The 25131-nt window shown below is 42.3% G+C and overlaps 2 protein-coding genes and 1 pseudogene across 3 annotated transcripts; 1 reads left to right on the plus strand and 2 right to left on the minus strand.

Annotated features, from left to right (window-relative positions):
• Positions 1 to 254: 254 nt before the first annotated feature.
• LOC111258204 lies at positions 255 to 3761 on the minus strand. Its single transcript, XM_022829084.1, has 2 exons — positions 3600 to 3761; positions 255 to 2362 (listed from the first exon to the last, which is right to left on the minus strand). Exon 2 carries the CDS (start codon positions 2329 to 2331, stop codon positions 775 to 777), a length of 1557 nt encoding a protein of 518 aa, XP_022684819.1. The 5' UTR covers positions 2332 to 2362; positions 3600 to 3761; the 3' UTR covers positions 255 to 774.
• An 11849-nt stretch (positions 3762 to 15610) lies between these two features.
• Positions 15611 to 21173, plus strand: LOC101763080 (annotated as a pseudogene).
• Positions 21174 to 21646: 473 nt separating this feature from the next.
• LOC101758054 (coiled-coil domain-containing protein 115) lies at positions 21647 to 25028 on the minus strand. Of its 2 annotated transcripts, none has more exons than XM_004978895.3 (7): positions 24896 to 25028; positions 24073 to 24293; positions 23270 to 23402; positions 22602 to 22727; positions 22448 to 22512; positions 22028 to 22115; positions 21647 to 21953 (listed from the first exon to the last, which is right to left on the minus strand). In XM_004978895.3, exons 2-7 carry the CDS (start codon positions 24262 to 24264, stop codon positions 21880 to 21882), a joined length of 678 nt encoding a protein of 225 aa, XP_004978952.1. In that variant the 5' UTR covers positions 24265 to 24293; positions 24896 to 25028; the 3' UTR covers positions 21647 to 21879. The 2 variants fall into 2 exon arrangements, with proteins under 2 accessions (XP_004978952.1, XP_004978951.1); XM_004978894.3 differs by having other exon boundaries at positions 22448 to 22515.
• Between the last annotated feature and the right edge of the window lie 103 nt (positions 25029 to 25131).

A 25131-nucleotide genomic window follows, 5' to 3' on the forward strand; every position in this document is an offset into this window, starting at 1 on the left:
ACTGTGAACGCTTAAACAGGACAATAGTGTCGATGAAGACAACATAACCAGATCGAAGCCATTCGATAACTGTGAGCGCTTAATAGAACTAAGAGATCGATACGGTGCAACTTAATAAAACCAAACAACTTGATAACTGTGGGAAACCGTCGAAGACAAGCAGAATATTGGACAAAGCCTAGTAAGTTCTACTTGCAATCTAAGATAACTTGATAACTAGCCACACAACTGAATATCAGAATATAAGACTTGACTTAGAAAGTTCTGATACAGGCCGTAATGGCCAGGTGATGGTACTTACAAGCTTGCTTGATATCAAATCCGATGCAGCCATGCACGCAGGAAGGAACTCGTCGAAACTACTCTACTCCTACTCCTAAGGTTTTGGCGGCGTGAAGCCGAAAGATTGATTGATGATTATTGATTATAAGGCTCATTGGCTTATATTTATACCCTAGAGCAGACTAAAATTCTAGTTGTTTACGATATGACTATTACATCTATTTCTAAAAACTAGCTAAGATAAGTCTCCATACTTTCCCTTATTTGGTGGAGTTGATTTCGCCTCGGATTGAGCTCACCTAGTCTTCTATCGGCTTCTGAACTCTGGTCAACTGCGGTTAGTCTTGGTCAACGTGGTTTCATCAGCAAAGTTTTTCTCTCTCCTTCATCGACTATCACAACCTTATCCATAACGGTTGACTTTGATCAAAAACCGGTGTCAACAGGTAGCAATATAATATATACGTAATGTTCCTTTTACCAGGGCAATATCTAAGGCAAGTTATTTATTGCTGTCCAAGACCTGATCGAACCTTCCAGCTTGTCAGATGAACGCACAACCCATAGCTTTAGCAGGTCTCGCGCGACCTGCTTCCATTGCTCTGACCTTTTGTCCTGGATTTGTACGCTTATGTTTTTAGCTTGTCTTCTGGCTTTAGTCTGACGAGCACTTTGCATTTGGGTGCTCATCTTCTCCACACAAAGGTGTGCAGTTCCATGTCTGGTCTTCAAGCACATTTGATACATCTTGGATCCAGCATTATGATGAAGATAATCTATCGCCTTTGGGAGTAATTTCTCATCTACGTCCTGAAGGCATGCGTTCGTGTGTAATGTATCATGCTCCTTTTCGTCAATGACCTCTAGAGCATAGCTCTCTACTGCAGGATCTATATCCTCCGGTGACTCATGGGGTATGAACAGAATTCCCAGCTTTAGAGGATCCATATCTGGATTCAGAGAACTTCCTCCCCCAAAATCCTTAGATGTTGTTGCTGAATTCTGCCTGTCTTTGTGCTGGTCAGGTAGCAACATATGGCACTGCAAAAGCACTACTATAACCTCCTCTGGAAACATATCAGACAACAACGGTGATGGTAATGATGATGGCCCAATTGTATCACTTGTGCTAGAACATGGTGTCAAATTATGCTCATAGCAGCAGAGAGGGTTTGGACGACACCACTGGGTCATAGTGTTATGAACATTGACCCAGTACTCACTCTGGACATAAGGTTTATGTGGAAGAAAGGAAAAATCCTGTGTGGGCAGCTGAATGAGCTCTCTCTTGACATGTTCAGCTGCCAACTTGAAATGAGGAGTAACTGACTCCATGCACTTGATCATGACACCAAATATATCGGTACTTTCAGAAAGGCGTAGCATGAAGCTGAGGCTTAAACTGTTTAAAGGATCCTTGAAGTCTATGTCAACGAAACCTATCATTGCCTCTACTCCACGCTCTGCAAAGTTCATGGGCCGTACGCCAAAATAGAACAACCTGCTACCTTGCAACACTTGATATCTCAGAGACTTCCCTGTAAGAAGTTGGCCAATAAGAGGATCAAAGAACATGTACTGTCGTGGGGTTCCACCAAGCTCGACGAACTTTATGAATTCTCTTGCGCCATCCGCAAACCTCTCGAATCTTCGGACATTTTCATAGCTATTTGTGGACTCATCTTTGCTGAAGGGCATGAAAGATGAGACTAGCGACTTGGTAGCATGAGCAAACCGTTTGGGAAATGAGAACTTGCTTATGTGCTGTCTGATATCTTCCTCTTCAATGGCACGTTGCTTGCACTGGCGCAGTGTGTCATCACACTCTTGAGCAGCACGCTTCAGCTTTCTCTGCCACCGTAGTAGTGGCATGTTGGAAATTTGCCATTTATTGGACATGTCGAGGGCAGCTTCCATTTTGGTCTGTGCTATCTCTAGCCTTTCAATGTTTTCACTTAGATCAGCCTTCTCTTCAACCTTTCTGCCAAGACTCGATATGATTGTATTCACGGTTTCCCCAATGACAGCAGAACCTACAATCTCTGCCATGGCGTATCAAACAAAGAAAGAATCCACAAATCTGAAAGAGGAAACATATTATTAACGTCACAATCTTGAATGAGTAAAGATATATATATATATATATATATAATTATTTAGGTCACAATATTTCCAGCTACTCATTAATTGTGTGAGAGAGAAAATGAAGGTCAATCAACAGAGAAAATGGCAAGGTAGTAAGAAGAGTTTATTGTTATTTATTTGAAGACAGCATATTCTAACAAGATGTTGTCAAATCTTTGTGCTCGGCAGGAAACATGGAGCTTATCAGGAGGCTTATTAGAAACATAGAGCTCCAAGGAAGCATAGAAACACAATTTTTGTACAAGTTATTGCAGTTTGCTAGACTCCTTCCAAATTCAGGTAGCTTTTTCGATAAAAACACGATGTGCTTGATGAAATGCTTTAAACGGAGAGAGAGAGGAAGCTAGAGAGTAGATGCTCAGTCACCCGCCATGTCAGCGCTAGTGGAGGGCTGTGGACCTACGGTGAACGATTTGAAAAGTTTATGGACCCAGAAATACACTTTTAGAGTTTGTGGACCTAAGTGACACTCGCTTACAAGTTGATGGACCTCTAGTGCATTTTACTCAAAGAAAAATAAACATGGCATCATTTTGTATCGCCTCAATGAAAACAAAGATCCTGTCGATAAGAAGATTATTAGGAAACTACAGATGCACGGCATTTTTTGTTGTAGTGTAGTTTTGGATTACTTTGTGAAGTTTCTATAGAAGTTTCAGATCATAGGCTTGTTCGGATAGCATTTGTTGTGGCTCCACCGCATATTAGGATTTTCATGTGGTTGTTACTCTGTTATCTCAATGATATTTTTGAAGCAGCGCACTCTTATCTTTTGAGAAGTTATACAGTTCATGCTTGTAACTGCTTTGGTTTCTCAAACAGAACCAGACAAATCTCTTTCATGGTCATGAGAATCAGGCAAAATAAATATAGTCTCGAAATTAGAAAAGGTAAAGAGAGAAAGGGACCTTGCCCATACTTTCGTGGACCTTAAATGTTTGGTATTTGCCTATGTTCAAAATCATACGGACCAAGTTGTACTTGAATGCTAATGTTCAAAAGCTAGGCAGATCAACAAATTGCTCGAAAGCTGTCGATTAATCCCAAAAGTCCAGAACTGGTGTTAATAAACCGGATTTTGGGCCGCATCCAATGCGTTGTGACATAGGACATTGTTATCAGAGATCACAACTTGCAAGTAGGCGGAGTGCAGGGAATATTAGAGAGAATACCTTGTTATATTCGCAGAACCAAGAGACTTCTGCTGTGGAAGCACCCACGACCTTGTCCGTGTCCTCGTCCCTTGTCCGTGTGGCCGGCCGCCGTAGCCTGGGAACTCAGGAAGGTGTAGTTTTATGGACAGCGAATGGAAGAAATAGAATGGAGATAGGCGTCTGTCCGCGTCACTCGGCCATTGGTTGCTCTTGAACACCAAAGGCACGCAGAGCGGTATAAGACGGTACAATGACCGTGTGGTTCACGTCCCGTGGCGTTTTCCGCACCACAACACAGCTGATGAGCTCTGCCTTTCGTTCCTGGACCGGCATCGTTGACTGACCGTAGCTGCAATGACCCAACCGGGTCTCGGCAGTTAACCTTGACTTGAAGCCTCGAAGAAGCTAATGAGAAGTTATTCCAACGAGTAACGCGTTCTGCTTCCCACAATCCCATTAGACTCTGTTTGGACCCATCAACTAAACTTTTTATATCGTATAAAGCTCAGCTAAACTTTACCTACAAGCTACATCTCAAAAAGAGCATTAGCCATTAGCAGCTGAACTTCAAAGCAAGCATGAAGTAAGAATGGCTAATAAAGCATTATACTTCTTAAATTCAAACATTTTCTAACCAGGCTACCGTCCAACAGTCAACACAGCTCTGGTACCACTTCTATCACACCCGTTTTTAAAGGCAAATAAATTACATGTATGCCAGGGTAAAATTTCACACATGCAACAACTTCAGTAAATACCGTAAACGGTGCCAAAGTGTAAAGAGAGTATTAAATTTATTACATGGTCGAAAGTCTTCAAATCGAATAGCAAAACGAGTCATTATTCTAACAGCGTAACTCCAAAAGTGACGACGACTCCACAGGCAGTTGACTAGTGGCATACGTACACCTAGATTTCTTCAAAATCTCCGGGAATCTTCTCAAAGTAATCTTGGCTTGAGCAGCAGTTTTAGCAAGGGTGAGTACACTTATGGTTGGTACTCAGCAAGCATGGAGAATGTTTAGTGTAAGGCTATACAAGGCTGGTCTATGGTTTAACATTATTTCAGCATTTTAATTGGTTGGTCAAATTTTATTAGCAATTACTAAGTATAATTTTATACCACCCACATTAAGCATGAACATAAATAAATACTAGCAATTTAATTCAACTTTCGATAGATCAATCATGTGAGCACGGCTAATCGATCAGTTTTAGACACTCTGCAGAGGTTGTACATCTTTATCCACAAGTCGTGTTTCCCAAAACACCCGAGTTAATTACTCCCTTAAACACTTAAGAGGTGAGTGACATGAAATTCACTACGAGGCCTTTACAAAGATTCCCTAATAAGTAGCAATCCGCTATGGTTTCGGATCAATAGCAAAGCATAAACCTCTGGTTTCCGGATCAATAGCAAAGCATAAACCTCTGTCAGGACTGCGAAGCTACCATAGAGCAGATCAGCCTGAGGGCCAGGTTATACCTCATCTGTCACCGCCCCTCTTGCCCTTTCAGTAAGATTACTACATATTGAGATTTCTAATTAATTAGCCAAGCCAGAGTCATATAGCCCTGTGGTTGCATGATGATCTTGTATTAATAAAAGATATAGCATAAATAAAATAAGTTTAATCATTGGTTCATTAATACCATCATATCCAAGTTGAGCAACTAAGCAAGCGCTACCCAACATAAAGTAAACCCAGGTAAACAAGGCATAAAGATTAAGACTAGGCACTCCTTAGATAGGACCCATCATGTTTAATCATAAAAGTGCATAGCATATAAATGGACATAAAAATAAAGGTTGTGTAGGGTCAAAATTGTGATAAAGAATACGACTTGCCTTCCTGAACTAGCTCTTGCCGCTCAAAGTCTTCAAAGGCTTGGTCTTCGAATCCCTTGAACTGAGATCCTTCTAAGCGCATCAATCAAGTACACACAAGCAAATAAAGAACTGAAATAAGAAATACACCAAACAGTAGCAACGGAGCAAAACAATATCATAAAACTATTCTATGCATTAACACAAACTCATAGGCGCAAGAATCGCTTAAAACGGAGCTAAAACGAAAAAGATATAGCCAAACTAAGCTCTAGGGATTTGCTGGAAAGATTTTGAAACTTCCAGGGGCTTTATTGCAAAAAACCAAGGGTATAAACATAATTAAGCTTATAAACAGAAGGTCTACCATGTAAAAAACCTAAACAGGATGGAAGGTGCAAAAACTGCAAAGGATAGGGGCTAAGATAGAAAGAAAAGGACTTGAATTGAAATACTTAGCCAAGCGGCGAGTGGAAAAATTTAGAAAGGCAAGGGCTTTTAAGCTAAAGAGGTGTTGATAGGTACGCTTCCAGTTTGACCCAGTGTCAGACTTGATCCGGGCTGTTGATGCGCAATCTGGCGGCTGGCGGTGACTGCGGCGGCGGAAGGCGGCAGCGTAACAAGGGCAGCTCGCCGGGATTCTCTCGAACTCGAGCTTCCGGCAACCATTTGCGACAGAACTTGGCTTGGGATGAAGCTAGCGATGTGGTGAACCGATCTGGGTACGTTCTAGGGGTGGAAGTGTTAGAATTGTGTTTGTAACCAACTATGCGCCATAATGTTGTGCGCCTGCCACATTGTGATCTTAGAAATAAACTCGGATTGCTTAGAGATAGGTTATCTTGTAAATCAAGTTATAAAGCAAACGAGTCCTAGGAGATCACAACTGTAGTCATGTATATCTCTTGGTTGTTTTTCACCATATATAAAGATGCAACCGTGGTGAGCCAAGATAGGCAACCACGTTTCCTCTTTTCTTACATGGCGTCATCATCAGTTTCCACGCCGGCGCCACTAGGGGTTGTCTCCGAGAAATTGACTCGAGACAACTATCTCCTATGGAAGGCTCAATTCCTTCCTTCTATACGAGGAGCTCAACTCATGGGGATCCTAGATGGATCTATCCCTGTGCCGCCCAAGACTCTGGAGGTGGCCAAGGCAGACGGCAAGAAGGTGATCGTCCACAATGTCGAGTACGACTCCTGGGTTGCAAAAGATCAGTAGGTGTTGAGCTACCTGCTGAATTCTCTCACCAAGGATGCGCTAGCACCGATGGCAACGACAACTATAGCAGCACAGGCAAGGGAGGTCCTTAAAAGGATGTTCTCGGTGCACTCCAAGGCGCGGATCGCAAATCTGCGCATTCTACTATCTACGAAGAAGAAGGGTAATATGTCGTCCTCAGCTTATTTTACCAAGATGTGCTCCTTTAAAGATGAATTGGCCACAGTTGGGAAGTTCATAGATGATGATGAGATGATTCACTTTATCTTGAATGGCCTCGATTTTGATTATAATCCCTTTGTGTCTTCTATGCTTGGTCGGGCTGATCTTTCTTTGAGTGATTTGTACTCCCAATTGCTTACATATGATCAATGCATGGAGATGTATCAAGAGGGTGACCAGTTTCAGTCGTCAACCAATATGGCTAGTAGAGGGCGTGGCTATGGCAACAGCTATGGTGGTCGTGGCCAAGGTAATAACAACTATGGCCATGGCCAAGGTAATAACAACCATGGTCATGGTCGTAGCAATGGTGGTCGTGGTGGATGATACTGTGGCAACAATAACAATAGCTCCAGCCCAAGTAACTCATTGAAGCAAGGAGGACGCGACGTCAAGGTGGTATGTCAGATCTGCAAGAAAACAGGACATGAAGCATATCGCTGCTGGTATAGACACGACGACAATGAGGATCAACAAAATCAGAAGTCTACAAGGGCGGCTACTACTGGCTATGGCTATGACACAAACTGGTATGTCGGCAGCGAGGCGTGAGATCATGTTACCAGTGAGCTTGAGAAGATGACCGTCCATGACAAGTACAATGGGCATGACCAAGTGCATACGGCTAATGGAGCAGGTATGAAAATTAGCAACATTGGTCATACAACTTTATATACCCCTAGCAAAAATATTATTCTAAAAAATATTCTTCATGTTCCTAGTGCTAGCAAGAATCTAGTATATGTTCACAAATTAGCTCGAGATAATGATGCCTTCTTAGAATTTCATCCAAATTTCTTTTGTATAAAGGATCAGGAAACGAAGAAAATCATCCAACAAGGTAGATCCCGAGGAGGCCTCTATCCCTTAGGATCACACATAGCTCAAGAAGATCCGAGGAAACAAGTTTTTTCGGTCATTACACCTTCATCTACACGTTGGTATAGTAGGCTTGGTCATCTAGCTTTTCCTATATAGAGAAAATCATTAGTTTGAATAAACTTCCTTTTACTAGTGATAAAACTTCAGAGACTATTTGTAATTCTTGTCAGATGGTCAAGAGTCGTCAGCTCTTCTATCCTATATCAAATAGTACATCTAAATTTCCTCTTGATCTGATTTTCTCTAACGTCTAGGGACCTGCTCCTGCTTCTGTTCGGCGCCATAGCTATTATGTTAGCTTCATCGATGATTTCAGCAAATATACTTGGATCTATCTACTAAAAAAATCTAATGTCTTTCAAGTTTTCCAAAATTTCCAACAACTCGTAGAGAGAAAATTCAGTCGAAAAATTAAATCCATGCAGTCAGATTGGGGAGTCGAATATGAGAAGCTCAATTCCTTTTTCCAGCGCATAGGCATCACACATCGTGTGTCTTGTCCCCACGCTCACCAGCAAAATGGCGTGGCCGAATGAAAACATCAGCACATGGTCGAGGTAGGCCTTGCTCTTCTTGGTAATGCATCTATGCCCTTAAAGTATTGGGATCATGCTTTTCTAACCTCAACCTGCCTCATTAATCTTCTTCCCCGCAAAGTCATTAACTATGATGTTCCCGTCACTCATCTTCTTCATGAGACTCCTGATTATACATCCCTTCGAGTGTATGGTTGTGCCTGTTGGCCCAATTTGCATCCATATAACTCTCGCAAGCTTGCTTTTCACTCTACTCAGTGTGCCTTCCTAGGCTATAGTGCTATGCATAAGGGGTTTAAGTGTCTCGACATCTCTACTGGCCATATCTACATCTCTAGAGATGTTGTCTTTGGTGGGGCCGGGGTGGCGCGGAGGTGGCGAGGATGAGGCGGTGTGGTGGTCGGGACGAGGTGGCGGAACCAGGGCAGCGCGAACGAAGGCAGCACCGACGGGCCGTGGCGACGCGGACGAGGTGGCGGCACCGACAAGGTGAGGCTAGGACAGCGGTGGCACCGGATGGAGGCTGGAGGATGATGGGCGGTGCGGACCGAGGAGGCGCAAACAAGGCAGGGTCGGGACGACAGCGGCGTGGATGAGGCGGGACCAGAACGGGAGCGGTGCAGACCGACGGGGTGGGGATGACAGTGGGGCGAACGAGGCCAGGACGGTGGTGACGAGGATGAGGCAGCGGGGACGAGGCAGCGGGCCAGTGTAGTGATGGTTTTGCGATGATGGGACGAACGGGCCAGCGGGATCGGGCTGAGTGTGAGGACTGAGGAGGGGAGGGGAGGAGGTGGAACTTTTAACACCCCCCCTCCAAATACAACCCAGGACTAAAGGGCCTTTAGTACCGGGCGGTATTACCACCCGAGACTAAAGGGGAGCCTTAAGTCCTGGGTGGATCTAGGACTAAAGGTGGGGGCGCGGAATGCTCGGGAGATGGAAAATGACCCTTTAGTCTCGGGTGGGCTTTGGACCTGGGACTAAAGGGGGGGCACGCGCAGGAGATGAAAATTACCAACCGGGACTAAAGACCCCCTCATTTTTGTTTCCCATTGCTTTTTTTAGTTTTAATTTATACATGTTTTAAGTTATTTCGCACTGGTGTTGTTAAAGGAAAAAAACATTTACATATTTTGAATATGCAAAAATATATTAAATTAGCATGTATTTTTCAAACAAGATTGAATCATTCATTAATTCCATACTAGTTTGTTAAGTTCCTAAAAGAATTATTTTAATGCATCAATTGATAAACAAACTCTTCAGTTAAATAATTTCAACGTGCAAAAATGCAATTGAATACGGTATTATCAACCAGAACTAAAGGCCCCCATTTTTGTTTCGTGCTTCTTTTCTAGTTGTAATTTACACAAGTTTTCAGTTGTTTTGTACCAGTGATGTTGAAGAAAAAAACCTTTACATATTATGAAGATGCAAAAATATATTAAATTAGCAAGTATTTTTCAAATAAGATTGAATCATTCATTAATTCCATACTAATTTGTTAAGTTCCCAAAATAATTATTCAAATGCACCAATTGAACGAAAAACTCCTCGATTAAATAATTTCAACACCCAAAAATGCAATTGATGCACGTGGTTTCGTACCAACATTGTTTTTATTGATCAAGTACCATAGAGCATGACAATGTAATTGAAAGGTTTTGATGGCCATTGAGCATTACATAAAGGCGCATCACATTTAGTGCACTAATTACAATGTAACATTAAAAAACTTCTTCTTAACAAAAGTTCATTGGTCAATGATCGCGGTGTAAGTACAGAGCCCTCTTCTTTGGCTAGCATGATGCTTGGGTCAACTTCGACAACGAATGGAGGCATGCCATCAAACTGATAATAATCATCTGATTGGTCTGTTTTGTCCTTGACTTCCATAATTTTTCTTTTACCTGGAAGAATTATGTGGCGTTTTAGCTCCCCTGGTTCTTCTAAATTTTTCTTGGGTTTGCTAGACATGACCTTCACATAGAAAACCTGATGCACATCATTGGCAAGGATGAATGGTTCATCATTGTATTCAATCTTGATCAGGTCCACTATTGTCATCCCATACTAATCTTTCATTACGCCACCTCCAGTTAGCTTTACCCATTAGCAACAAAACAGAGGGATGTTCAGCAGTCCGTATTCGAGTTCCCAAATCTCCTCTATGAAACTATAATAAGAGTTCTTGCTCCCATTTCTATCTATGGTATCTATACGGATACCACTATTTTGATTGGTGCTTTTTTGTCTTGAGCTCTCATGTAAAATTTATAACCATTTATCTCGTAACCTTGGAATTTTACAATTGTGCTAGAAGGTCCCCTGGCTAACCAAGCGAGTTGTTCTTTGAATCGCGGAGTTAGCCATAAGTTGTTGATGCAACCAAGAGGGAAAAGTATCCATGTGATAACGTATAATCCAGGCATCAATTTTCGTCAGGTATTGGGAAATTAGAATCTGCTTGTGTTCCTCGATATACGGATCCACAAAGGATGATTGTTGCAGAACTATTAAGTAAGCTTTGTGGAACAAATTACAGCCATTGCTCAAACATGATTTCCTTCCAAGGGTGCCCATTCCCAGTAGCCTCCCCTCGTGGCGTGTTGTTGGAACCCCAATCGACTTAATTAATTCAATAAAATCAACGCAAAACTCAATAACCTCTGTTCCATATCCCTTGGCGATGCTTCCTTTTGGACACACACGATTATGAACATAGTTTTTTAGACTGACATGAGCCTCTCGAAAGGCCACATGTTGTGCAGGAATATTGGACCGAGAATAGTAATCTTTTTGACTAGGTGAACCAGCAGGTGAGTCATAATATTGAAGAAGGATGGTGGAAATACCAACTTAAAACTGACAAGACATTGCACTATATCATTCTGTACCTTTACTAGCTTGGTTGGATCAATTTCCTTCTGCGAAATTGCAAACGCGCATAGCTTTACGAGCGCCAATCGTACATTCTCTGGTAGAATACCCCTCAATGCAACCGGAAGCAACTAAGTCATCAACATGTGGTAGTCATGAGCCTTTAGATTCATGAATTTCTTTCCTTTCATATTTATTATTCTATTTATATTCGAGGAGTACCCATACGGAACCTTGATGCTATTCATGCATTCAAACATGTTATCTTCTCTTCCTTGCTGAGAGTGTAACTGGCAGGACATAAGTAGTGATGTCCATTATCTCTCTTTTTCGAATGTAGGTCATTTCGTTGCTTCATACGTTTCAAGTCCTATTATACTTCCAATGTATCTTTTGAGTTCCCATAACAACCCATAAAACCTAGCACATTCACGCAAAGATTTTTCATCAGTTGCATCACGTCTATTGCATTGCGGACCTCTAGGATCTCCCAATAAGGTAGCTCCCAAAATATAGACTTCTTCCTCCACATGGGTGCACATCCGTTATCATATCCAATACACGCTTTTCCATTACGGTGTGCAGGTTTTCTACGATGCTCTAGCGCCCCTTTGAAATGCAGCCCTCTCTTTCTTAATGGATGGTTAGCAGGAAGGAATCGGTGATGGCCTATATACATGACATTCCTATAGTGTTTCAAGTACATGATGTTTGTGTCGTCTAAGCAGTGGGTGCAGACCGGATATCTCTTGTTTGTCTATCCTAAAAGGTTACTGAGCGCAGGCCAATCATTGATGGTTACAAACAATAGTGCTCATAGGTCGAAGGTCTCTTGTTTATCCTCATCCCACACACATACACCTTCTTCCTTCCAGAGCAATAACAGTTCATCAATCAACAGTCCTAGGTACACATCAATATCCTTGCTGGGTTGTTTTGGACCTTGGATATGCACCGGCATCATAATGAACTTCCACTTCATGCACCGCCAAGGAGGAAGGTTGAACATACATAGGGTCATAGACCAAGTACTATGACCACTACTCAACTCACCGAATGTATTGAATCCATCAGTACTTAGACCAAACATTATGTTCCTAGCATCATTTTCAAAGTCCGGGAATGCTCTATCAATTGAACTCCACTGGGCCCCATCCGTGGAGTGTCTCAACATCTCATCTTACTTACATTCTTCTTTGTGCCATCGCATCAACTTAGTATTCGCCTTGTTGCTGAACAAATGCTTCAAATGTGGTCAACTAGCAGACACCGAGCACTGAGCATTTCATCGCAAACGTGGCGTGCCTTCCATCTCCCCCCACCACTCAAACAGACTAGCGCTCCACTAGAAGCGCCTCCTCGCTTCTTCCTTTCGCACGACTGGAAGCGATGGCCGACGGCGAAGTGAACCTAGGCAAAATGATGGCAATCGCCGACCCCCTAATGGCATCAACCAGCGCTCCTGCAAGCGCGTGCCACATCACGCTGGCATGCTCGATGGCCTCCTTCCTCCCCGCGCGCTCGCTAGCGGGCTGCAGGGTGGTGGTTTGGCGGTGCTGGAGTGCTAGGAGGGGGAGGCGGAGAAGATGGGTGGCCCTGAGGGCTAGGTGCATCGGAGGCCAGTTGTCCGCCTTGTAGCCCGATTCCGGCAACATTGGGGAGGGGTTGGTAGCGGAGGAGGACGGCCTGCGCTGGCTGCCGTTTGACCTCAACCTCGCCGTCGTGCTCGCCGGGTTCGCATTCGAAGCCTACACCAGCTTGCCGGTGAGCCCCTTGTTCCCCTATCCACGAACCGCACAGTCCACACTAGCCCGTCAAGCTGGTGCAAGCAAGTGGCATGGATTAGCTTACGTGGCACCACTAGCAGAGAACTCACCTTCCATCCACCCCTTTTGTGCAGGTTAATATTTGGCCCGTGACAAAAGTAGCTTTAGTCCTGGGTCAAAAATGTGCCCCCGAAAGCTAGCGCAAGGGGAGAGATTTAGTTCCAGTTGTAAATACCAACCGGTACTAAAGCCCCCCTTTAGTTCCGGTTGTAACAGCTCCAAAATATCCCACCAACGCTGCCCCCTTTTGTCCCGATTGGGAATTCCAACCAGGAGAAAAGCCCCTTTTTATCCCGGTTGGAAGGTGCTCGTGCCGCCAGTGTCCTTTCTCTTCCACGCGCTAAGTCCTTAGCAGCTAGCTGTTCATCTCCTTCCTCCTCCTCCTCCCTCTGACGGCGCGGGTGGCCACCCCCTCCCTCTCTGCTCCCCTCCCCTTAACCCTCTGCTAGCCCCTCACTAACAGTGAGGAGCAGACGGCAGTGGGGCGAGGGCGGGCAGTGGCACGTGGGCAGAGCGGATCGGGCGGCGGTGGCGGTCACGGGTGGAGCGGAGCCGGTGGGCGGAGCAGATTGAGGGCGCGGAGGGCGCAGAGGGAGTGGCGACGGGGCGGAGCTCGGAGCGACGACGGGGCGGAGCTCGGAGTGGGGTGGGGCTCAGAGCGGCGGTGCGGGCTAGAAGCGGCAGAGCGGCACGAAGGTTGGGGCCGGGGTGGAGGTTGGAGCGGAGGCTGGGGCGGAGCGGCATCGGGGCGGCGCGTGGGTGGCGGCCGGCGGCCGGCGAGCGTGCGTGGTTTTTTAATTTTTTTTTTGAAATTTTTTAGTCCCACCAACCGGGACACCCGGGACAAAAGACCTCCCCCTTTCGTCTCGATTACTTTATCCCGGATGGATTTTTGGGAGATTTGACCCTACCAATTGGGACTAAAGACGAGTTTTCTACCAGTACAAGATTGGTCGTCATATTTGGCAGGTAGATGTGAGCTGGTGCGAGACCGATGCGGCGGACTGTCATACAGCGTTCCTATCCGAGTGAGTTGTGGGTTTAGCCTTCCTTATAGAGCTTCAACTATTAGTTGTGGACTTGTTGCTATTGTGTTAATCAATAGGACTGAGATTTCTCATTTCTGAATGTGCCGTTGCTGTCACCGGAAATGTTCTGAATGATGCTGCAACTATTGCAGCGTGTTTCTCCGTGAGGTATATGATGGACAACTAGTTGTCAAACTGAAGAAAGGCATAAATCCGCCTGCAATGGACCCATGGGTACGGTGATGCCTAATAGCTTATGCTGCTGAATACTCATCAATCATCATTTGCCTTATCGTTGCTCTTTGTTTCTCGAACATATGGATGCTATTTTCTCATTTGCTGCATTTATTCATGAAAAGTGCCTTGTTTCTTTGAATGGAGTAGCACTACGTTTTACATTTTCTGCAACTGTTACTTGAAGTCCTCTTCTTCGACTCTTAACAATTCCATTCTCCTAATTCCTTCACAGGGTACAAGTGATCCTTATGTAATTCTACAACTGAATGGCCAAACTGCAAGAAGCAGCATTAAATGGGCGTGAATTACTTGTACCAATTCTTGTATGCTGGGGCTGGGAGTGCTACTATAAAACAAGAACTTCCTGTCGGCTCTCTGTATGCAAATTAAGATAGTTTATGCTATATATATCGAACCCTTTTTATTTCATCTGGGAGTACTCAGCTAGTGGGTAATTTCCTTGAGAAAACTTGAAATTTCTAGTTGTTTGCATTATTGCTGCAGAGTGTGATTTCAGTGATTGATCATTGTAGGACGAAGGAGCCAACGTGGAATGAAAGTTCACATTTAACATTAGGAAATCTCGAGAAAATCTGCTTCAGGTATCAAGAAGTTATATAATTTCATGGTCCCCATTCTGGCCCATTTTGGTCCAATCATTTTACTCGTGTCTTTTGTACTCTTGTTAACCATTAATCCTTGATCCCATTAATCTGTCGACTGTCTTGGTCCCATAGGCTTGTAGTGATGTTGGGCTTGGTCCAGGTCATATAAATCGCGTTGAATGTTGGATACATCAACTCCCCTGAAACTTAAGATGAATCAGCAACATTTACATCAAATATCCAACATACTGAAAGCATGCCTATGGTTTTCAGAATTCCAGAATTCATGGTGAAGATTGTTTTTATTGACTCAAACGAAGTGGATAACAAAACTTGCATTTCACTATAGGAACTGATAGTAATCCACCATATGATTTTGTGCACCTTTATTTTTTGTTTTAATCACTTACTGTGTTATATCTTGGTGCTGCCATGAATGATTTTGTGCCTTTTCGCATGCTGTACCATATTCCAGAATAGGTTGCAGCTTGGGACGCGAACCTTGTTACCCCACACAAATGCATGGGAAATACTGGATTGTAATTCTCTGTATTAACAACAAAATCTCAATCTCTTCCCGCTGGTATTTCCTGCATTATAACAAAGGTCTTTTTAGCCGATTCCCAATAGATCATGGGTGCTGTTTCCTTCTTGTTCTCAGTAGGACTGCTCTGTACAGAATCTTGGCTAAAATCAATCGTGAAACAGGATGGAATTGACCAGACATGATAGGGAGCTGATAAATTCCGCTTGCTCTTATGGAGAAATTTGAGAAAATAAACAGGTTGCATGTATTATTTATGATTGTGGTGTTACATCAAAGAACAAATTAGTGATTTACAATAGGCTTAATTCAGTCCAAATGTGGACAAACTTGCCAATTCCACCAGTTCGTGAATCTCAAAGATGCAACTTATCATGCGCACTGGGAGTTCTGATACTATCTAACAGCCACTGTCGTTTTTCCTAATAATCGTCAAACTCCACAACCACATGTTTCTCAACTGTGTAATCTTTCTGATCTGCACTGTGCATCCTGTTAAAAAATCATACAGGGATTAGTATAGCTAAGACTATTTGCTAATATTCATAAGCAGTAATAAGTTAAACAATGTCTTGTTGCTTTTCAATGGTATAGCGATATTTCCTAAGAAAAGTCACCATATACCAAAATGCAACTTAGTTTTTTAAAAAAAACTGGTAAATCTATGACCAATTATGCCAATTTGGTCAAACTGAAAGCATAATCTGTAGGTCGGTTGCATTTTTGTCTCTTACTTCAATTTTCATTGCAAGTACTCGTGAAAAATTGCTCCGTGTGCAGTCAGGTTTTCTCCATGAATATTTAATATGAACACATTTTTTCATCTTGCTCTTTGTGGAAACCTTATAGTGCCCTTGTTCCTTTGTAGGAAATAGTTATAATGTTACTGTTGAATTAGAAGGCCTTGGTGGTGGTGGAACTATTGAGATAGAGGTAAGATACTTGCATTTTTTTTTTGGTCATTGAGCACAAATGTGCACCTTGCCTCTCAGATGGGGGAAGAAGCAGCAAAATCCTTACTTATCTTTTTCTTCTTATAATACTTCCATCTATATGTTCTTATAAAAGCAACACCAGTAGAACAAATTTTCACAATTATCTAGGAAAGCCTTTTCGACACGATCTAGCATGCAGTAATTTTAGTCATACATAGCAGCATTTGATATTATAAAGCCACATTGGTAATCCATAAATTGTATGTACCATCCATTGTTGCCAGAAGCGGACCAAAAGAGGGCCTAGTGGGGGCACGTGCCCCCACACAGATTCTGTATTCTGGTAAACTTGGCTCCTATTTCAAAAGTTTACAAAGGCAATGCACTAGCAGGCCTTGTTCAATTTTGTTGAAGATTTGTGATGTTTTGTTTCATTCTAATTGGTGATCTAAGTTCCTTGTATAACACTTCATGTCAAATACAAGAGTTATGATGATATTGAGCGCGAGAAAAACAATGGTGGAGGATACCCTTTGTGTCTGACTTTCTTGTGAAGAGTAGCCTGGGATCTGCTCTTAGAACGGTCCTTGGATCTGCAAGTGTAAATGCAAGTCAGTTTGTACAGTCTGCATTCGGGCAACTAAGTTCTTTCACTTACACCTACCTTCCAAAACCATCATCTTTGGAAAGTGGAGGTGAGGTCTCTGAAAGTGTTGAAGAACCCCGGGATAACGCAGTTGAATCAAACAACCTTCAACAGCAGAAGATTGATTCTGGAGATAGCTTAGATTCTCACTGTGACGCTCAATCTCCTGCTGCAGCTGTTAACAGTGAAGGAGATATATCGTCAGATGAATACTGGAGAGCTTTGAATAACGTGCTCAATCAAAATGTTCTACATAACTTTGGATTTTCTCTTCCTGAGGTCAAGAAATTGGATGGATTTGACCTATTAAGTTCACTTGGTCTGAAATCACGCGAAATTTCTGAACAGAAATATTTAGAATCTGGACTGGCGACGACAGATACTTCAACAAGTGATGGCAGTGAAACAACTCCTGAAGATTCAGTTGGTGTTGACAATGAAAATGGTGCATTGACAACCAAAGAGGAGGATCAGTCTTCCTTTGTGGACATCAATAAAGTATCTCGGGATGTATTGTCTCAAACAGAGAATATACTAGGTGCTCTAATGATACTTTCGAAAAACCTCTCACCACATGACAACAAGTCAGTAACAAAAAATGAGACAAATAAAAAAGATGATATGATCATAGAACAAGAAGTTGCTGCAGCTGAAGACTCTATTGATAAGGATAATACTGTTGCATCTACCAAACTATCTGTTGATGCACAGAAAGCAGAGGATATGCGGCATCTGTTTGCAAGTGCAGAGACTGCCATGGAGGCATGGGCTATGCTTGCCACCTCACTTGGGTGTAATAGTTTTATCAAATCAGATTTTGAAAAGATATGTTTTCTTGACAACGTTTCGACAGACACACAAGTGAGTTATTGTTGTGATATCAATGAGTTTGCTATCTCCATATACTCGCACTGGTAGATTATATCAACAAATGTATTCAGGTTGCCATTTGGCGCGATTCTTCACGAAGAAGGCTAGTTGTTGCCTTTCGAGGAACTGAACAAGTATGCATTAACATGAAAACCTTATTTGAGATCTGTTAATACTTAATAGAATATTAACTTGATATTTGTAATGTATCCCATCTTATTCACTTTTCCTTGCATTGTTTCTACATACCTACCTAGTCAAAGTGGAAGGATTTGAGAACTGACTTAATGCTGGTACCTGCTGGGTAACACTTAAGAACCCCTTTTAAATTGTATGTTCCATTGGCACAACATGATTTCAACCTGATAGCAGACTAAACCCTGAAAGGCTGGGTGGTGACTTCAAACAAGAAGTTCAAGTTAGTCGTCTACTCTCTTCTCTTTATTATGTGATTGTTCACATATTATGCTAACTGACATGATTTCATACCATGTATTAGGTTCACAGTGGATTCTTAGGTGCATATGACTTTGTTACGAATAGGATCATGGCGCTCATCAAATTTGCAGTAGGATACCAGTAAGTATTTGCATTGGAAAATGAAGCGGGAAAATTCATTTTAACCTTCCATAGCATGTCCTCGTTGCACAAGGGATTTTGGCTATATATCTCAGTATCTCACAATATTATTGCTGAAAAAGCAACCCTTGGATTTAAAATTCGGATGCTTCTGCGTTTAGTGAATATAAAGGGTCATTAACTATCTATCTCAAACTTCATTCACAAAATATCTCATTAATTATTCCACCGCAGGGATGAAGAAGATGCAGAAAATATACCTAGGTGGCATGTATATGTAACTGGACACAGTTTAGGTGGAGCACTAGCAACCCTTCTTGCTCTTGAACTTTCATAAAGTCAAATGGCCAAGTAAGTAGAATTTTGTCTTCATCTAAATCCGCAATCTTGTCATTTCACAGACAGCTTATGCCATCATTTGATCCATGGTATGTGGAAAGAGGTAAAGTTCAAGTATTTAACACGCAGTAAACCTAAACAAGATCAGATGAACTTGGATGGCTCCTTTTTAGCTGCCCTGCATCTAGATAGTGTTTGCCTTCATAATGAAGAAAAGAGTGTCAGGATACTGACATTCTAATAAATGGTCTGTTACACTGGTGCTTCATTCATTTTAAAGAAGGTAATTAATGTTTAACTTATTTCTGTATATGATTGTGTTATAAAACAGTCAACATAGCTCACCAATAATTTATGTATGTATAACTCTTCTCCTGCAGTTGGCAACTCTCAACAATTTTCTATTATGGTTTTCTAATATTTTCCTACACGTTTTTCCAATAGTAATGTGTTGATATTTTTCATGTTTTTCATGTCACGTTGTATAGGAATGGTGTCATATTTGTGACAATGTACAACTTTGGCTCCCCTAGAGTGGGAAATAGAAGATTCGCAGAAGTCTACAATGCGGTAATTTCAGGACCATTTACTAACTTTAATTTAGAAATAGAATACTTGATAAAGTGCAACTGAGAATGATAATATTCTTGTGTACATATATTCTGCACATACAAGTCATTTCATTGTGGAGTTGTAGAAATGAATGCCAATTTTGAGCAACTTAATATTTTCATGTATTGGCATAATTTTTTTTATCTGCTTTCTGTCCTTGATATATTGGACAAAAAATATTGGGGAAGTTCATATTGAATATGAATATCAAGTATCTATCTATTTTTAATTTGAAATATTGTAATATCAAGCGTTTGGGAAGCTGCATAGAAATATTATTAAAGAAGACATACAAAATGCTGACAATCCTTTGTCTAGAAGGAGAGAGAAGATAAGATATAGAAAAAAAACGTTAAAAAAAAGGAACCAGGAATAATCTGACCCTTTCGTTTGGTAGTGGAAAACATGCTAATAAAATTTTCTTACCCTTATGCAGTATGGTGGTATTCAGCTCCTAGATAAGATATGCCTACACCCGTGCCAAACCAAATTCCAAAATCACATCTAGTTGACAGTAAATCTTATGTGTAATTTGGTGTTTCCATTGATGAAGCCTGCATGCTGGAATCCGTGTATATATCATTATGGGTTAAGTTGTAACTCCAAGACTGTTTATCGTAATTGAACTGCAATGATCTATGAACTAGAAAATCAAAAGCAACCACTGTATATTTAAAATATTTTTTGAGTTATTTTGCAGAAAGTAAAGGACAGCTGGAGAATTGTCAATCACTGAGATATTATTCCAACAGTACCACGTCTTATGGGCTATTGCCATGTGGAAGCACCAGTTTATCTCAAATTTGGAGATTCCAAAGATGAACTGGTAATGTAATTTTTCTATCGTATCTCAATCCAAATGTGTTCTAATAATGTTGATGATAAGGTATCCATTTTTATTCAGAATTTCAGATCCCCCAGTTCTCACCTAAATCATCGAACTGTATTTGTATGTGACACAGGTAAACAATGGAATATTATATGATGAAGACCAAGGTGATGTGATAGGGGAGTACACACCGGATGTTCTTGTTACTGAATTTGTGAGTGTCTTGCCTCTGTCTTTTACTAGAATGTTATTGCACACATTGTTTTCATTAAATGGGCTTATAATTCACTGCAGATGAAAGGAGAGAAGCAACTTGTGGAGAAACTACTGCAAACAGAAATAAATTTACTCCGCTCAATCAGGGATGGTTCGGCCCTTATGCAGCACATGGAAGACTTTTACTATGTCACACTTCTCGAGGTTTCTAACATCCTATACATTTTTTCTGATGATTAAAAATGATTTCTGCTTTTATCATACCACATTGTGTCAAAAGCTCCTCAAGACCAGACAACTAAATTACAATTGAATTGATGCAGAATGTGAGATCAAGGTATCAAGTGGTTGACAGTGCAATTGATGAATCCCGTTAATTGATAGCATGATCCTAGTAAACTTGCATGGTTAAACATCCAGGACCGTGTTTCCCTACAAAAACTACAGTTCTGATGGAAGGACATTGTATGAGCTATGAAGGTGCCATGCTGTGTCCCATCCTCACTCTTCGCAATCCAAACATGCACATCCTATGACTGTTGTGCCATTTAAACATTTCAACGTACAGTTTGTATGCTCATTCTTTATTCTAGGTCTAGAGTTACCAATCAGGTTAGTGAAAAGATGTGAACTGGTTCACTGGTATCTACTGGTGGCACTGTGGCCACTGGTGGAGAGATGTTTGAGCGGGCTCTTTTTAGTTGATGTAACTAGCACACATTCTGATATAGTATATGATGTTAGAAAGTCTTAGAATAGCAGGGTGCAGCTACTTGTACAATGTCATATATAGGTGATACAAGGATGGGGCTGTCAGGGTGTGTTTGGTTGAGTGTAGGTTGATGGAATGCGGTGGAACCATCTTGTATGAACGGAACAGGATATGTAAGTTCAGTGTTTGATTGAAGAATGAAGAGACGAGTGATCCTGGTTCCAAGTCCAAGCAACGAATTTTGCTGGGCTGTGGACCAATAATTTGAGGAAATTGATTTCTCTTGTACTCATCTCATTCTTCTGCTCGTTCTTTTATGCAGCAAGTAATCCACCTTCTCCATGGAGAGCAGGCGCAACTGTGCCAGGTGGCACTGTCTTTTCTCCCTCCTACTTGGCCCGTTGCCTCTAAAGTGGAGACTACACTATCACCAGCAAATGGGAGGCAGGAATTATGGCGTGACGTTGGGAAAGTGAGCAAATAATCCAAGGGTACTTAGGAGCAAGAGGTTATGGAAGCGCGGTCCACACTGTTTGTCTTGCGTTACAGCTAATAAGCTTCACAAAAGCAAGATATGGACACGCGGACCACAATGTTTATCTAGGTTACCGCTAATGAGCTACACAACAAATATTCATGCTTCCTTGAAAATATACTGGATTCCAGACTGAGTTTACAGTTGCCCCAATCCCATGAGTATTGAATAGATGTCTGGTATACAAAACCTCAAAACAAAAGCCAAGCTTCACTCTTTTAACTGGGAGAAACTTGCTAGCATATTCGACCTTGAATTTGCTAGCTCTACAATCAATTCAAGGGCTGCACCAAAATAAATGTACAGTTAGATCAAAATGTATATGAGACTGGACAAGCTTCTGTAATAAAAATCAAACCTGTCTCAAATGAAATTTGGGCTGTTCGTAGTTTTGGAGACACCAGTGCTCCAAAGACTGACAATGCTTTTGATCTCGCTCTTTGAACCTAAGGTACAAAATGGCCAAAAAGAGTATCAATAAATGTGGAAGTACAGGAAGTATAGTACAGCTGCCTTATTCACTATCCCAAAATGCAGCTTTCTGATACCTCAGCTGCAGATAGAAACCTAAATGAAGGTATTGAGTTTACTGCAGTATATTATTACTGTAGCATTAAGTCATACCGATGGCATATCTTGAATCAAGCAAAGATAAACTTTTGTTGTTGGCACTGAACATTACTAGCAATGTATCTTTTTGTTGCCTCTAAAAGCAATGTTTCACTATCTGTTATTCTAGCCTCAAGTTTTAAGAAATAGACATCTATACAGAACTTACATGATTGCTAGTGCCAGCATCAGTAGCCGAATCTGCTGTGGTTGCATCACTTTCAGGGTTTCCATCTTCTTGACAAGAGGTTGAGTCAAGCAAATAGATTTAATCAGCACATTTGCTACTTAACAGGGAGCAGAAATATGGCACATTCTAATACCTGGGGTAGTAGCTGATCCTCGATGCCTCAACTTTGGCTCAGTACTAGCTTGCTCACCGACATCATAGGTGGAATGACATTCTTCTTTCAAACACCACTTCGATAAGGCAAAGTGTGGTTTTGACTCTGAAATATGATTTCCTAAATTATACTAATCCACGTATGATAGCCTTTCCTTATCAACCAGAAGTAGTGGGGAAAAAATAAATCCAATACAGCTCTCTTTTTACTGAGAAATGCGAAATAAAAAAAGTGAAGGGTACCCCATAGATATTTGATGTTGCCCCCTGCCCCCTGCCCCCCCCCCCCCCTTTTCATCAAAAAATTCCATTAAAAAGGGGAAAGATGAATTTGTCCATTCATTGAACCCTAGTTCGGGACTGACGGTGCTCGAACCCGCAGCTTCCGCCTTGACAGGGTAGTGCTCTGACCAATTGAACTTGAGGGATATTTACTAATTATGAGTTAACAACAGTTGCATACAGCTTGCAATTTGTGTGTCGATGTTCCTTGTAGCTTTATCTACAGTAGACTTCAATAAAACAAACCAGGAACAAAGGGAAACAGATTCAAGAGAAAACAAAGGTATTTCTAAATTCTAATAGTGGTTCTTCAATGCTGATAGATAGATAACATTTGTTAACTCAAGTAGTAGAGAAGTAATTCACCTGATGGTTTCAGGCCAGCATGATCAACAACTTGCAGCTTAGTGGCAGCAGACTGTTCTTTATGATCAAACAGTGTACTTGAAACACGTGATGGGCCCATAGAATGGCGAGCACTTGCCAGATCGAGCCACCCCTAGGAAAAAAAAAATATTCATGTTTACTTTCATGCTATCAGTACTGAAACAGGAAATGATGACTTCACTGCATCTCAATCTATAAGTCAAAAATTGACAGTATGAAGGGGCATCACATGGTCACTGCATGTTGAATAGCTACTGAAGGGACTAGCTTTTGAAGGTTGTTGATAAAAATGCAAGTGTCTGGATCTAGATCAGTGTCAGGGCGCTACAATTAAGGACAGACTACAAAATACAGCGAACATTACAACATCACGCACAGTGTGAGTGGTAACTGAAAGAAAAGTATAGAGCACTCCAAATTCCAAATTCACACCATTTACAAAGTTTTGATAGGCTCTGAATCCTATCTCAAGTTACCACCACTGAAGTTATAATGGTCTTCCTTAAACATCATTAAACTATTGCTAATGTTCTACTAAAGGATTTGGCAATATTCATCTACAATATCATGAGTGTTTGCTCTAGAATTGGGCCATAAACATTGTTCTGCTGAAAGAGTTAGGCAACATTGTTCAAATTAATCAAGCAACGGACTTCCTTTCTGGTTAAACCAACCGATTAGTAAGTAGTGCGGCGGAGTCAAGGTGTTCCGCTGAATCAAAGGTGCCCGGTAGATTATGCAAGGATGGACTACACAACAGTACTGGCTGGTAGAGACAAAACCTGACGAAGAGCGAAGTAGAGGGAGTCCATGAGGAAGAGGTAACCATCCACTGAGTCCATGAATCGCAGGATCTCGTCGTCGCCGTCGCCTTGCGGCCGCCCTTGCTCCCCCACCACGCCGTCGATCTCTCCCGCGTCTTCCACCCCAGGGGCGGATCCCAGGAGCTGCGGCTCCTCCGCCACCGCCGCCATCCGATCCCTGGATCCCGCTTTGCAAATTCCTGGCATGTGTGCAAAGTGATTGATTAAATAAATTTATTGTTGATCAAAATTTTGAATAAAAATATATATTTTTTTAACAACGAAGATATTACATCCACAGCTGCAAGTATACAAAACAAGGGGTCCCTGTTTAGCATAGGGAGACGAGGCTCCATTAGAGTGTGTAAACCCTCCTTACATGCAGGTAATAATTAAGCAAAACCCCCTACAAATTGTGATGTGCTGGTAATCTGCGATCGGCGGCACGCACGCCACTGCCATGGGCTCACGCCACCCCACGCACCTCACGAGTCTCGACCCGAGCCCGCCCCCAGACTCGGAGTCCACCCAGCCCGGGTCAGCCAACACCCAACAACGCTCCCTTGCCATCATCAATTCACCACCACCGCCAACAGCAGCAGCATGTAACACTAGCACAAATTTGAGAAGTCTGTACACAAGATCATGTTTGTTGTGCTTATTTGTCTAAACCAAATGTCATTTTTGACTTCTTCATGTCAACTGTGTGAGATTGAAATGCATCCAGTAGCAATTTTGATACATTGAGCAGTCAATGTACACAGATTGTCAGATTGAGCAATGAGCAGTCGATTTTGATTACCTCGCGGAGTCGCGGTGGGGGGCCGGCCGGCCGGGGGCAGCAGGCAGTGCTGGGGGTGCCGGGCGGGGAGCCGGGGAGGGGAGGGGGGGGCGGGCGCCTGGCGGGGCGGCGCCGCGACGGTCTGTGCGCCGGAACCGGCACGCCGCCCGGGTGGAGCCGTGGAGGGACGAGGGGTCTGGGAGGCGGCGGACGGCGGGATCTCGCCGCGAGGGCCGGGGGGCGCGGGGCAGCGCCGG

This window comes from Setaria italica, chromosome VIII (genome assembly GCF_000263155.2).
Source record: "Setaria italica strain Yugu1 chromosome VIII, Setaria_italica_v2.0, whole genome shotgun sequence".
In the NCBI taxonomy this organism is placed as follows: Eukaryota; Viridiplantae; Streptophyta; class Magnoliopsida; order Poales; family Poaceae; genus Setaria; species Setaria italica.